The sequence below is a fragment of the Ambystoma mexicanum genome, chromosome 13, assembly GCF_040938575.1.
Source record: "Ambystoma mexicanum isolate Mex_15411 chromosome 13, UKY_AmexF1_1, whole genome shotgun sequence".
In the NCBI taxonomy this organism is placed as follows: domain Eukaryota; kingdom Metazoa; phylum Chordata; class Amphibia; order Caudata; family Ambystomatidae; genus Ambystoma; species Ambystoma mexicanum.
This window is the reverse complement of record NC_090938.1, coordinates 493,788,203-493,802,340: the sequence shown is the minus strand read 5'-3', so window position 1 is coordinate 493,802,340 and position 14,138 is coordinate 493,788,203. Positions and strand designations below refer to the sequence as shown.

The following is a 14,138-nucleotide window of genomic DNA, read 5'->3' as shown; positions in this document are numbered from 1 at the left end:
TGTACCATGGTACCTGGTCGTCTGGTAACTGGACGAACTCTTCTCGCGGCGGGTGTCTGGGCCGTGACCCTCTAGGCCAAGCTCGAGAGGTGAAGGACGGGAGCCTGGTCTTCCATTCTCCCACTTCAGCCCCTTTTCTCTTCCGTCTCCCACACCTTGGCATGCCCTCTACCCCTGCCCTTACCATCTGCACCTACCCAGCTCTCCCTGTCATCACTCCTGCATCCGCCCCTTTTCTCTTCCGTCTCCCACACCTTGGCATGCCCTCTACCCCTGCCCTTACCATCTGCACCTACCCAGCTCTCCCTGTCATCACTCCTGCATCCGCCCCTTTTCTCTTCCGTCTCCCACACCTTGGCATGCCCTCTACCCCTGCCCTTACCATCTGCACCTACCCAGCTCTCCCTGTCATCACTCCTGCATCCGCCCCTTTTCTCTTCCGTCTCCCACACCTTGGCATGCCCTCTACCCCTGCCCTTACCATCTGCACCTACCCAGCTCTCCCTGTCATCACTTCTGCATCCGCCCCTTTTCTCTTCCGTCTCCCACACCTTGGCATGCCCTCTACCCCTGCCCTTACCATCTGCACCTACCCAGCTCTCCCTGTCATCACTCCTGCATCCGCCCCTTTTCTCTTCCGTCTCCCACACCTTGGCATGCCCTCTACCCCTGCCCTTACCATCTGCACCTACCCAGCTCTCCCTGTCATCACTCCTGCATCCGCCCCTTTTCTCTTCCGTCTCCCACACCTTGGCATGCTCTACCCCTGCCCTTACCATCTGCACCTACCCAGCTCTCCCTGTCATCACTCCTGCATCCTCCCCTTTTCTCTTCCGTCTCCCACACCTTGGCATGCCCTCTACCCCTGCCCTTACCATCTGCACCTACACACGCTTCTTCTGCTCTGCATTGCAAGCACATACCCCTGCCTACTCCCTTGCAATACTTGTAATCTCATGTTGTACGCCTTAGCTCCATCATGCAAGAATGCTAGCATTCATTTAACTTTAGTATACAGTGCTTTGGTGAAATAAATACTCTACAAATGTAAATTAAAACAATCCAGAAGCCATGGTCGGTGCAGTGAGGCCTCTCCCCCTCACTCCATTGCACGATGGTTTTTGATGACAGAATGTGTGCTTCGGCAGGCGAAAGAGTTATTATGTGAATAAAGTATGTACACAATTTAGAAACATGTGTGCCTATTTCTGGATAAAGATGTATCAGAGAAAATGCAAACCAAGCTGTCAAGTGTCTCCGGTCTCTGAGTCATACACTCCAGTCCAGGTGCATGATTGACAGACTGGAACAGACAATGAATGTAGTAACCAACACTCAACAAAGCCCTGATAGATGTATTGAATGAAGCCCATTAGTCACTCTGGTGAGGAGACCCACCGATCACCCAGCGTCAACTTTGCATGTATGAGGGTTTGCCAGGGCATTGCGCCAAAAGCAAATAGCATCTAAAAAAATGCAACAATTGCCTTAGATGTGTGCCACCTTGCTTTGATGGCAGGCACACATGCCACAAGGCTCCAGGCAGTGGCGGCAGTGGAAAAAAGGAACTAGTGGTGCTCTGGCTGCATCCAAAAAAGAGGGAGTGGGATGGCCGGACAGACGGTGGGGGGGCGGGGGCTCTGGAGGGGTACAGGTAGTGGGACCAGGATCACACACCTTGGCTGGACAGTGACGTGGGGAATTGAATCCACTCTGCAGATTTGACCACATACCTTCCAAGCTTTACTCGGTAAAATAGGTTTTATTTCAGGGCCTCCAGCATTCATGGCTTATAGAGTCTACTTACAAAAAACGCAAATTGCATAACAAAGACAAATAACAAAAGGCAAATCCTTATAGCAACATGTTAAGCCAAAAAAAGAGTATCAGTCTGGCTTGCATTTACACATCCTGAATGTGAAACTGTAAGTCCCAGAATGCAAGATAACGCCAACCTGAAAAATCGATCTAACCCCACTGTACTTTCAGTGATTTAAGACATGCAACAAGGGAAGTTGGGAAATAAACTTGGATAGATATGGAGATCCTGTGCAACAAACCTCCAGCTTGTTGTTATTCCTGATGTTGACAACCTTTGATTAGTGACATGAATCAACTTTTTTGCATGTCAAGATAGTGCTCATCATGGATATAAACACATCTTTAAATGGGCGCTTTGTGCTGCTCACTTTAACTAACTGTGACTTGGGAAACTGGCAGTGCTTGAATGTCCCGCCTGAGCCGATTCCATAACTTGTCCGGGAGAAAAAAAAAGGGTCCAACTGTGTTTCTTGAGCCTTTGAACCAAAGGTACGCTCTGTAAAAAGCAAACCAGCTGGTGGTAAGGCGAACCAATGATTTACATTACACTTCCCTCTCTGGCTTCAGGACACTAAAACGCCAGAGACTCAATCCTGCTTCTTGGCAGGTAGATTACTGCGTGAAGGGACGCGGATAGGCAGATTCACAAAAAGTCTCATCCTCTCGTACGTGCCCCACACACACAAATGGACAACGCACGTACATTCTGTGTGTGGGCTGATTCGTACAGGTGAATCAGGCCACGCAAAAGCCTTTTGAGGAGGCCGATTCTGTTTTGTGAATTGGGCCGCACCAGAATGCGTGCTGGGGCAGGCTGAGGGAAGGTCTACGACAGAACAACGCGCATCCCGAGTCACAACAGATTGCACTTAGGTCTGCGGCTCTGTCCCCTGCGCCTGCTCTCCTCTTTTGTAGGCTAGATTCAGGGGAAATTGCATTTCTGCGCAGGACCTACCAATAATCACACCCCTGCCAACCTATATCTGCCCCCAGGCTCTACGAATCTCTGTGCCCTTAGATCGATTAACCCCTTAAGTGCCAAGGACAAGAATGCTCGTCCTTTTTGCATCGACTGGCACTTTTTCGACCCCATTGTTGCATGTTTATGGAATTTCTAGAGGCAAAAGCTCAGAAAATGCTCCTTGTGTTGAATTTGTGATAGTACGAACCACATCGCTGACGACAAAGGCCTCCACGTAGCTCCTGCACTTCGCCCCTTCACCCTTCCCTTCCTACCTTAACACTTCACTTTTGCGCAGACCGGCACTTCCCCCTTCCCCTCTCCCTGCACTTCTTGTTCTGCACTTCCTCCCCTATTCCCCTCCCTTGCCTTGTCGCGCTCTGGAAATGCACTTGCGCGTTCTCAATGTCACTGGGCCTAGTAAGATTGTTGTTTTATTCTCCCCTTTTCCCCTCCTTGCCTTGTCGCGCTCTGAAACACTTGTGTACGAGCACGATACAAATAAATGATAATATCATATCATATATCACTTGCACGATCCGAATATCACAAGACGAGCAGGACCGCTATTGTATCTTTCTCCCTTGTTCCCTCACCCCTTTTGTCTTGTGGTGTCTTAAAACACCACTTGTTGTATGGGCGCCTTACAAATAGCCAATAAATAAATAAAACGTATGCATAAGCAGGCAACTAAAAAGAGGCCGTTTAGTGGTTGCTTGATGCAGAGAAATGTGTGCGGCATCTAATTTGCAAAGGTGATCTGTACACAGTTATTTGGGGTTCATGCACCTGCCCAAATACTGTGCTGTCTGTGTTGATGTCCCCTTTAAGAGTGTGAGTCACATGACTGTGTCATGATTGGCTCCCAATGAAAGGAGCTTCAGCCAGCACGTGCAGTTAGTACGGCAGCAGACTCCTTGTATGGCAACTCTGTGTCTGGCTTATTCATGTATGGGTAACGTCATGTGCTCATGGCCACCTGTCTGCTTGTTCTGTGTGAACATGGAACAAACCGAGCGGGCCCGTGTGATCACGGCACTGCTGCGCAAAGCCTGGGTGATCCCGGCAATAATCGAAGGCTGTGTGACCACAGCAATGTACTTGAGGGCCCGTGTGATCACAGTACTCTCATCTGCTGCGTCCCCGCACTCCTGGTTGAGCTGGCCTGTGTGATGACAGGTCCACCCCCACAACACTGCCCAGCGCCTCTGCCTACATTAGTGGCTTGCGGGCATGTCAGACAGTGTGTAACACAGTGTGTAACAGGTTCCGGCCTGGATGCTGGGAGCCCATTTCCCCGCGATTTGCCTCGCAAGTGTCGAAAAAAGAGAAAAGGGACTTTCTATCATTGTCAAAGCAGACGAAATCGATGTGACCTCTAATGCTGCCTCAAACTTCTAACAATGCACACGAGTCAGAAAGAAACATCCTTGTGTGCATTGCTCACCCCCCTGTGCATGTTCCAAACAGGTTCCGCAGAATGCGTGGCTTTTCCTGGGATGGAGAAGTGCAGCCTGTTTGTGAAAGCGGTATGTGTTTTTCAAAATGGTAAACGTTTGCACTCCCTAGATTACACAATTGAATGTGAATTCACACCAGGGCTCACCAGATTGTGCCCGCATTCCAACAGCATTTGTAAATCACCAATGACATTTTTGAGGCAACTTTTCCGATGCCTCTGCGTATCGCTTTACTTGCAGGAAGGAAAGTATTGTGTATGGTGCCCTGAGTCTTAAGTTGCACACTTTTGGCTGAGAAGAGATGCTGAAGGCAGTTTAGTCTGGGAGACAGAGCTGCAGTCGGCATGGAAACCCAGTAACAAAAAGACCCAAAAGGGAAGGCTCTGCACAGGGGGGCAAAGAGAAAAAGCACGGGATGAGCAATGCATTCCAAAGGATGACTGCATGGATAGAAGGCCAGGGGCTGTAGGACCATCACTCCAGACGGCCACTGAAGAACAACTAACCCTAGTGGCACAGCAGGATGACAAGTATAATAGAACCAGGGATGTCCAGAGCAATTGAAATGGCCAGTGGTAATGATTAATATATACTTTTTAACCTATCAAGGTTTGGCTATGGCAAAGTAACCCTAAGCAGCCTTGGTATGGCTATGTATGGTTTCTGGGCCTGGTCTGCCTAGGGACCCGAGCTACGCCTCACTTATGCCGAGTGAGAACCTGCAGGTAGGTGATTCCAAAAGCTGCTCTCCGATCTACTAGATCCTAGAAACAAGGGCCTGGCCTGACCAATATCCGCCACTCAACCACTACTGTTGTTTCAGTGGGCTGGAAACCAGAAAGACAAAATCGGAACCCATGCCTTGCGTTGCCCTCTCTTCTCAAAGGTCCTCCCTTTTTATGTGGTGAACCTTTGTGTCCAGTAGCAGTCCTCCTATTCTTTCTCTGAGGCCTCCGTGATATAGAGAAATGGACCCGCCTTCCTCAAAATCCAAGTTACTATGTCTACAGAGGTGGTGCCACCTTCTTTGCAAAAGCTTTATTTTCTAGGACATCAGCTTCTCCCAAGGTTAGGTAGTTGGGAACTGAAGCAATCGTAAGAATACTTGTAGCTGAATGAGGTCCGGCCAATCATCTTCTTTCGTTTGGTTTACCAGCATTGCATGAAGACTGTTGTGAATGTTAACAGTGTTCAATTCTCTCCCACAGAAGAAGATCGGCTGGAGGAACGAATCTTCCCACCTTTTGGTCTTCACCACGGATGCCAAGACGCACATTGCATTAGATGGGAGACTGGCGGGGATCGTGCAGCCGAATGATGGCAGGTGCCACATGGGGCCAGACAACCACTATTCAGCATCCACCATTTTGGTAAGCACTGCACTGGGGCTGACTTGGAATTCAATTGCTTGTTTAGTCCTTGTTCATTCTTGTATGCGCTGCATGCCACACACAAGTGGCTTCAAAGCACCTGTGGAAAAGATGAGGGGAGGAAGGAGCAGACAGTAGTTCAGAGGATGGCTGAAGTTATGCAGTCCTGAACGAGCCAGGTCTTCGGACCTTTCTAAACCTGGATGACCTGGTTAGAGTCAGAGAGCCATCAGGATCTAGTTCCATAGCTCTGAACTCAGAAACGAAGAGGCTCTGCCTCCTTAGGTCGCATTTAGTTTTTTTTTTAGGGTGCAGAGTAAGTAGACTGGCAAAAACTGGTCAATGGGAGGGTGTTGAGTGAGAATTAGGAGCTTAGGAATTCCAAGCCTAAACCATGAAGAACTTTTGGGATAGTTACTCATTTAAATTTCTTTTTTTTTTGGTGACAAGTAGGCATTGAGGTGCCCACAGGGCTGCAAAAAGGTGGTCTTTATGGCCGGGAAGCAAAGTTTAACCAAAGTAATACAGTGTTTTATTTTCCAATCAATCACTCTGCTGCTAAGTGCTAACCTCAATATTAACAAGCTCAAGAACCTGCACACTGGGATGGATTATGCTGACGAAAAAGCCAAGCGAATTAGGACCTGTGATTCACACAGCAAGGCACTTAGACCACCGTCAAACTGCCACAGAGTGCATAGACAGCCCTTAACAAAATCAAGTAAAAAAAAACAGTATTAATATCGAACACTGCCTTACCAGCCATAAAACATTGAGGCATGATTTAAATGGATGTTCAGCCAGTAATGGACCTGGTGTTACACGGTAAACGGTTTAGATTAGCGAGCAGCTCAACTGCACCAGGGAAGACGCAGTGAACACAGCACACACCAAAGGTTTGGGTCTATTTGACCCAAAACATTTGACCTAATCACATTTGATCTAATTTATTTGACCTTTTATTCAGTCTAAAATGCAGGGGGAGAGCCCCTGCAACGCCCCTCCCCAATTTCCCACAACCTAATCTATACCCCCATATATATATTTTATTAAATTTGACTGAAAAAAAGGTCCAAAAAATGTGATCAAATGTTGTATGTGAATTATGCTAATACCCACGCAAAAGGCAGGCAGGAGCGCACAGAAACAAGTCAGATAGCCGCTCCCACCCTCCACCCAAGGAAATCCTTACGCATAGAGACTCCAAACACCAACACCCACCAACCACCGACAGAAGACCCGCCTACAAGCCACACACGAGAAGTCGCCAACAAGTCTGGAGAACATGCACTAAGGCTTGCAGACAGGGTAACCAGTAACCATCCTGGCAAGGTTTAGACTCGGCCTAGGCTACTACTGATTAATAGTCACCAGCGCAGATGGTTGTTGAGTAATCCTGATGCCAGATCCATGAAGCTGTGCCAGCGTGGACAGGGAAGAGAAACCTGGCAGCACTTTAAGATTGTTCACACTTTACATGCCGATACTCGTCAAAGAACACTGCTAAAACTGTGGAGATTACATAATATATTTAATGGTAATATAGCATTGATGTGTTTATTGAGGCAGGAAGATTAATTAAATGGTTTTATTGATGTTACCTTCTTAAGAGCTGCCATAAAAAGAAGGGTGATGATAAAACAAAGATGTAAATAAGCAAAATATTGGCTGGACATCTAATAGGGTGGATGGTAACCTTTTGCGTGCGGTTAATTTTGTATATGTGATGTGGGTTTTAGAATAATAAGAACATGAACAGATATTCTGGTTATTTACAGGATGCCAAAAGGAGATGTTATAAGCCTGAGATTTCACACTGGGGTCAGCACTATTATTGTAATAAGTTATTTATAACGCGCTATATACCCGGAAGTTTCTAAGCACGGACCCGAGGATCGAACCGGTGTCGCTCATGTTGTTTTTCTTCCAATGCGCACGCGTTGCCTCTCAGTTATCCTCCCAAGACTCACAAGCAAAGCACCACACCGACTAACAATCGCGTTGTGCAAGATAACGCTATTACAACTCAGAAACAATGGACCGCCCTTCCGCCATCTCTCAGAGCCGAAAAACTCACACATGGCCTTCCGCAAAGCGGTCAAGACACTACTCTTCATCTAAACCTTTACCATAGGCCTCACCTACTGTCAACACTACTTGGCTGCCACATATACTGCCTGCCCACTATGTATTAATGTTTGTAATTAATCTGCATTGATTCCTAAGGCATCTCTGATGCCCTCTGTAACTAAGTTCATCACATGTAACAGCGCCTCGATGCCCAAGGGCTGTTTGCACGCTATATACATTTAAATAAATAAATAAAATAAAAGAAGCTGGCAGTGAATTATGTTCATGTCTGATTGGGTATCACACCCTGCATTTTGCAACATTCTAGAGAAGGCAATGGTGCCATCTTATCAATAAAACACATGACATCCCCTTTCTTGTACCGATCCAGAGAAGTATAAAGGTATGAAGGCTTTCGCCCACGTGACTGTTGCTCTGCAGTGCACACATTTAGCACTAATGAAACCCGAGGACACTTCATTATCTGAACAGGAAAATGACAAAGCACTCTGCATCAAGGTTCATGCCATGTGTGAAGCTAACTTACCAGTCCCACATGCATGTCTAATGTTCCTGGTCCTATTGGGTTGGCACTTGGAGTGATAGCACTGCAGGCAAGGACGATACCTCCAGGTGAGTATCAGGGCCATACAGGTAGCATGTCTACACACAACCTGTACCTGCCCACACAGTACCCAAGTTATTAAAGCCCAGAAAAACATGTTTTCCTGGCTGCAAATCACTGCTACATTACAACACATGTCAATGAATAGGTATTAGCATACTTGATCGCAGGCCAAATTGACCATTTCAATTTGACCACATTTTTTTTATCGTTTTGTTTTGGAATTTTGCTAAAATTAAATTAAATATATATGTGGGGCGGGGTAAGGGAATATGTTAAGGTGGGGGGAAGTCGGGGGTGGGGGTCTCCCCCCGCATTTTCGAACAAAAAACCCCCCGAAACAATTCGGTCATATTGGAAAAGGTCCATTCTTTTCGGTCATACAGACCTAAACCAATGAATATGGGCTGAACAGTGTTTGGCAAATATCCAATCCCACGTGACATTATGTGCTCATTGACATCGTGGTTCATGTTACTAAAACAACTGTACACATTCTGAGCAGAGATACAACACACAGCCCTTATGAACACGTGACACAGAATTCTGGGGATTTTTGCCATGTGACAAGGCCACTGCAAGGCTCCAGATCTCGCAGGCATTGTCCCGATATATATTCCCTAAGAAAGAAGGCTCAGAGCGGGGGCAGATGTTGCATCTGCCAGAACGTCCCCACCAGGGGCGGCCTCGAATCACAGTCTGAGGATTGCCCCAGCAGACACACCATAAGAGAATGTATGGAGTGCAGTGGTAGAAGTGTACCAACAAAGTAGTGGAACTTTGACTCCGGTCGGGGAGCAACGGGAAACACATTTTTTAAGGGTTGCAGTCATGTTGGTTGGCAGCCAATTGGGTTGAAACGGGTTGGCTGAAATCCGGTGGTAAAATGGAGAATAGTGCTTTAACTTCACAAAGAACAGTTCCGAAATGGTGAAAATGGTTGCAAAAAGTAGTGGAGCTGTTAACAGTAACAAATAAAAGTAGTGGAACATCGTAACCGACCGTTCCAGCTCACTTCGGCCACTGTTGGAGTCTGGACTCGCCCGTGGAATGTACATGATGCGAATCAGCACTTCGCCATCTCACCTAAATAGGTATTGCTACTCACACTCATTTGAATAATTTATTTAATTGGTGAATATGTTCTCGGTTTTAAATTTGCCGTTTTGCATCTGCTAAGAAAAAAAGCAACCTGAGACCAAGGAAAATTGGAGCCAATCCCTTAAAGTAAGATAGAAAACCCCCCCTTTGTCTGTCGCAGGTCCCCTAAACTGTTCTTGCTTATTTTTTGATGTTCCTGGGTATTTTTTGCAGAGTGGTTCCCATCCGATTCTCACTGAAGATACAAATCTTTAACTTATAGTACCCTCTGGGGACCCATAAGGACCCCAGAGATCGGGGCTGCCACCGAGATACCCCTTAGCAGGGTCACCCTCATCCTGGTGTGTGGCCGTGTACCTTTCTGGCACACAGAAGAGATTTTCTTCCTCGGGGCTCCCAAAATAGCATCTCTAGTTATTTGGAAATCCAGTAACCAGGCAACTGTACTTTAGTGTTCTTGTGTGATTAGGTAAGGACCAGGGACCTCCACGTGGGGTCATTCTGCTCACAGAGGGGTGTGTGGGAGCAGCGGTGGGGGCCTGAGGGAAATGGCTGTCTGGGATTTCCATTCAAATGGTGCATGATTGTGTGATTGGAGATTAAGGTGGTTCCCACTGTGGATTAGACATAAAAGATAAAAGACCCTTCAGCAGTATGTTATCAATTGCTGGGATGTGTTCGTGCAGCATCCGATGTGGTATTGTCAGTACTCTTGACAATGATATGCTAGTTTATTGATATAGCGCCTATACACAATGTGTTTCAAAGCGCTTCAAGGCAAGGGAGGGAACAAGGGAAAATACAATGACATTCTTACAGGCCATGAACAGCAAGGATGTGAAATTATGTAAAGTTGTGGTTCACAACATGGTCTTTATAAAGTATATTCCAGGGAGGGTGTTGGACTAAAGGCCAGTACAGGCATCCTGGGAGTATCTGGAAATAATAAGGATGTTTCTTCAGCAAACTGTGTCAGCAATCGAATTATACAAAGCAGGATGGTTCTTCAGGTGTCCATCGCCTTCAAAGATTAGTGTCGAAATTATTTAATACTTTAGAGTCCTTGTTCCTCCTGGAACACCATCATCTACAAATGAAAAGCTCGAAGATGACGCCACAAGAACGCTCCAGCTCACATGTTAATGAGCCCTGGGCCTCCTGGCTGCCATAAACTGTAACACAAAATTGCAAGGAATGGCCAACTAAAGTGTTCACAAATCATATTCTCAAATGTCCAGCCCTAATCTTCTACAACAAAACAGAAAACATCTCCTGGGAAGTTTCCTGCTGGATTGCTCACAAATGCACTCTTCCTCGTCTTCCTGCTTTTACAACCTCCCTCTAGGTACCTCCCAGGCTTCAAGCTCGGCAGGCTGCCTGGTCTGGTGTTACCTGTGCCTGACAATATTCACTTTCAGGTCTTTCCCAGACATTGGGTACATCAGGATTCACTTTCAGGTCTCCCCCGGACCTTGGGTTTATCAGGATTCACTTTCAGGTCTCTCCATGACCTTGGGCTTCTCAGGATTCACTTTCAGGTCTCCCCCAGACCTTGGGTTTCTCAGGATTCACTTTCAGGTCTCCCCCGGACCTTGGGTTTATCAGGATTCACTTTCAGGTCTCTCCATGACCTTGGGTTTCTCAGGATTCACTTTCAGGTCTCCCCCGGACCTTGGGTTCATCAGGATTCACTTTCAGGTCTCCCCCAGACCTTGGGCTTCTCAGGATTCACTTTCAGGTCTCTCCCAGACATTGGGTTTCTCTGGATTCACTTTCAGGTCTCCACCAGACCTTGGGTTTATCAGGATTCACTTTCAGGTCTCCCCCAGACTTTGGGTTTCTCAGGATTCACTTTCAGGTCTCTCCCAGACCTTGGGTTTCTCTGGATTCACTTTCAGGTCTCCGCCAGACCTTGGGTTTATCAGGATTCACTTCCAGGTCTCCCCCAGACTTTGGGTTTCTCAGGATTCACTTTCAGGTCTCTCCCAGACCTTGGGCTTCTCAGGGTTCACTTTCAGGTCTCCCCCAAACCTTAGGTTTATCAGCAGTCACTTGGTTACATGTCTCCACACCCTGGTTGTCAGCATTCACTTTGTACGGTCCCTCTCAGCCAACTGGGTATTCCCTCCTGACTACCCTCCCATTTAGGGTCCTTTTGACGCATCCGGTATTCACACACTCCTCCCAGGGGTTCTTCCTCTTAGAAAGTTGCACTGGGAAGGGACCTGGTAGCACGTTTCAAGCTCTCATCAACACCTTTCCTGGTGCAACCTCTGCCTTGGATCCGACAGAGTTTCCACTGTATTCACCTCAACAAGGTGACCATAACGGCGGAGTTCCCATGTATCCAGGAATTGGGATCAGCACTTCTGGTTCGTTCCTTTGTTCAGCTTTCCCTGCTGTTTTCGATCACCTCTTATATTCCTTAGGTAGTGCCTGATTATACAATGTGGCTCAGGATTGGTTCTCTCTCTGGGCGGGTTGCATTGGGTCTTATGATTGGCTGATTCTCTTTTGAATTTTTTATGACTATGTTATCTTATTATCCTTTGGTCTTTTCTATGGGCCAGGATATAATGGCTTAAAATTAGATTCTCTGATTGGGCCCCAAGGTATTATCTCGGTGCGGAGCATCAGGGCCATTTTGGAAACACGAGTCTTGAGTTTGTGACTTGCGTGCTTCTTCTAACCAAGGAAAAGCTGGTTTACAAACTAACTGCATGTCATATGTGTATTTGAGCAGTGAGTCTACAAGTATGTTGTTTGTTCGGGATATCTGGGAACCTCTGTGCTTACGTGTTCGGTGTTATTTAAATGCTCGCAAGTACAGTGAACACCATGATCAGGCTTCCCATAATTAAAGGGTTTTCCTATTGTGCCCTGCTTGCCTGTGACCAGGAGTTTCAAGTTTAAAGGTTTTATCCCCTGTGGCTCACTGAATGCTAGGACTTGTAGTCCTTTCCCAGAGTGTGCAGGATTTTTTTCCATGCAATGTTGCAATGTACTGTCTCTGAGAGAAGGGAGAGTCTGTGGGACTCCTTTCCTGCCCCCTCCCGAGGGTTCCATTTCACTTCGCCAACAGTAATTACCTTCTGGTACTTTATTTGGGGGGGGTACCCTCATGCTCCTGCTTCCCCTTTATTACTGCCCCTTCCCCAAACCCTCCCACCCCTTTTTTACCCTACCCACAAATACCTATATTATTTCAATGACATTCCGACGTAATTACTTTGTGGTTAATTATCACGAAGTCATTACTGTTGGCGAAACAACGAGATAACCTCTGGAGGGTTTTACCGACAGATGTTTTGTCAAAGTCATTTTCATCAAAAAAATTACTTTGAAAAAACGAATCGAAACATATAGGGGATAAGGGGTTAAAAGGGAAGGGGAGGGGATTGTGGTAGGGATAATAGTATAGGGAATGGGGGGGTTTGTGAGGACCCCCCAAATTAAAAATACAAATTGAAAGCAATTGCTTCCAAACATATTACTTCGAAAAAACAAGTGTTGGTAAAGGGACATGGGGGGGGTTTGTGAGGACCCCCCAAATTAAAAATACAAATTGAAAGCAATTGCTTCCAAACATATTACTTCGAAAAAACAAGTGTTGGTAAAGGGACATGGAATCCTCTGGAGGATATGTCATTTTGGGGGCTGGGTCAGACCCGTCCCTATCGGATGCCCCCCACACACACTGTAAAAAGGGGAGTTCATTCACCACACCAGAGAGACGGCTGATTCAAGGATGTCATAGAAAGCTCTGCAACAGAATCTTTGGACTGCAAGAAAAGTAACAGTGAAGCTCTGCCTCGTGAACAACGAGAAGGAACCTTGTATACTGCTCCTTTTGCTCCTTTCCCTTGCTCCTGCGGGACCACCTGGAGCAATCCCCTGAAGCTGATGTTATTCCCTTCTAACTTCCAGGGCTTGCTTGTGATGCTTGAGCCTGGAATCCAAGCATTGCCTGCTTCTGGCATCTCGGTGTGGCTGTCTCCTCTCCTGGACTTTTTATTCAATGTCCACATCATGTAGTGGAACCCTGGTACCATTCTCTGGCTATGAAGACCTGCACCGGTGTGTCGGATGCCCTTTATTTCAACCAAAAGCTGTGCCCGCCAGCCAGGGTCACTATTGCCCATCCTTTGATCCGAAGTTCTTCAGCTGCCATCTCCAACATCTCCTCGCCTGTTCTTTATGGGTTTACCCCAAAATACCGAATAAAAAATGCTGAATCCTAAAATACTGAACTAGGTGAGCAGGGGATGTGGGGTGTCCCCCGGTCCCCAAGTTCTGTATTATCAGGTTCAGGGGTTGCAGGGGTGTACCCTGCATACATGAAAGTGGGAGGATAGCTCAGGGGCAATGCGCTAGCCTTGGAAACAAAATGACATGGAGCAACACAGGTTCGATCCCCGGGTCCGCGCTTAGAAACCTCTGGGTACTAAGCGCGTTCTAAATAACCTATCATATCATAGAGGGAAAGCGGGGACAATTGCACAAATTCCAAAAAGCTTGAATTGCAAAAAGGGGCACAGTGGACCTCGCTATTTTGTAATTCTGACTTTTTGGAATGTGCTATGATCACGTAGATCCTTCTTTGTGAGGTGGTCCCCTTGGCCTCAGTTGGATGATGTGTTCTGTTCCTCTGGCATTACAGTCTTAGTTTGCTTACCTTGCCCATCTGGGTCGCACCCCAACCTTTCCTGCTACTGTTCCAAGGACTCCGC

At 46.9% G+C, this 14,138-nt stretch overlaps 1 protein-coding gene across 1 annotated transcript in view; it reads left to right on the top strand.

The window, feature by feature from the left end:
* The window catches only part of ITGB3 (integrin subunit beta 3), a 511,657-nt gene that overhangs the window by 132,119 nt on the left and 365,400 nt on the right, over positions 1 to 14,138 (top strand). Inside the window, exon 6 of the mRNA XM_069634154.1 lies at positions 5,451 to 5,612. Coding sequence (XP_069490255.1) covers positions 5,451 to 5,612 — 162 coding nt within the window. The remainder of the gene's footprint in view (positions 1 to 5,450; positions 5,613 to 14,138) is intronic.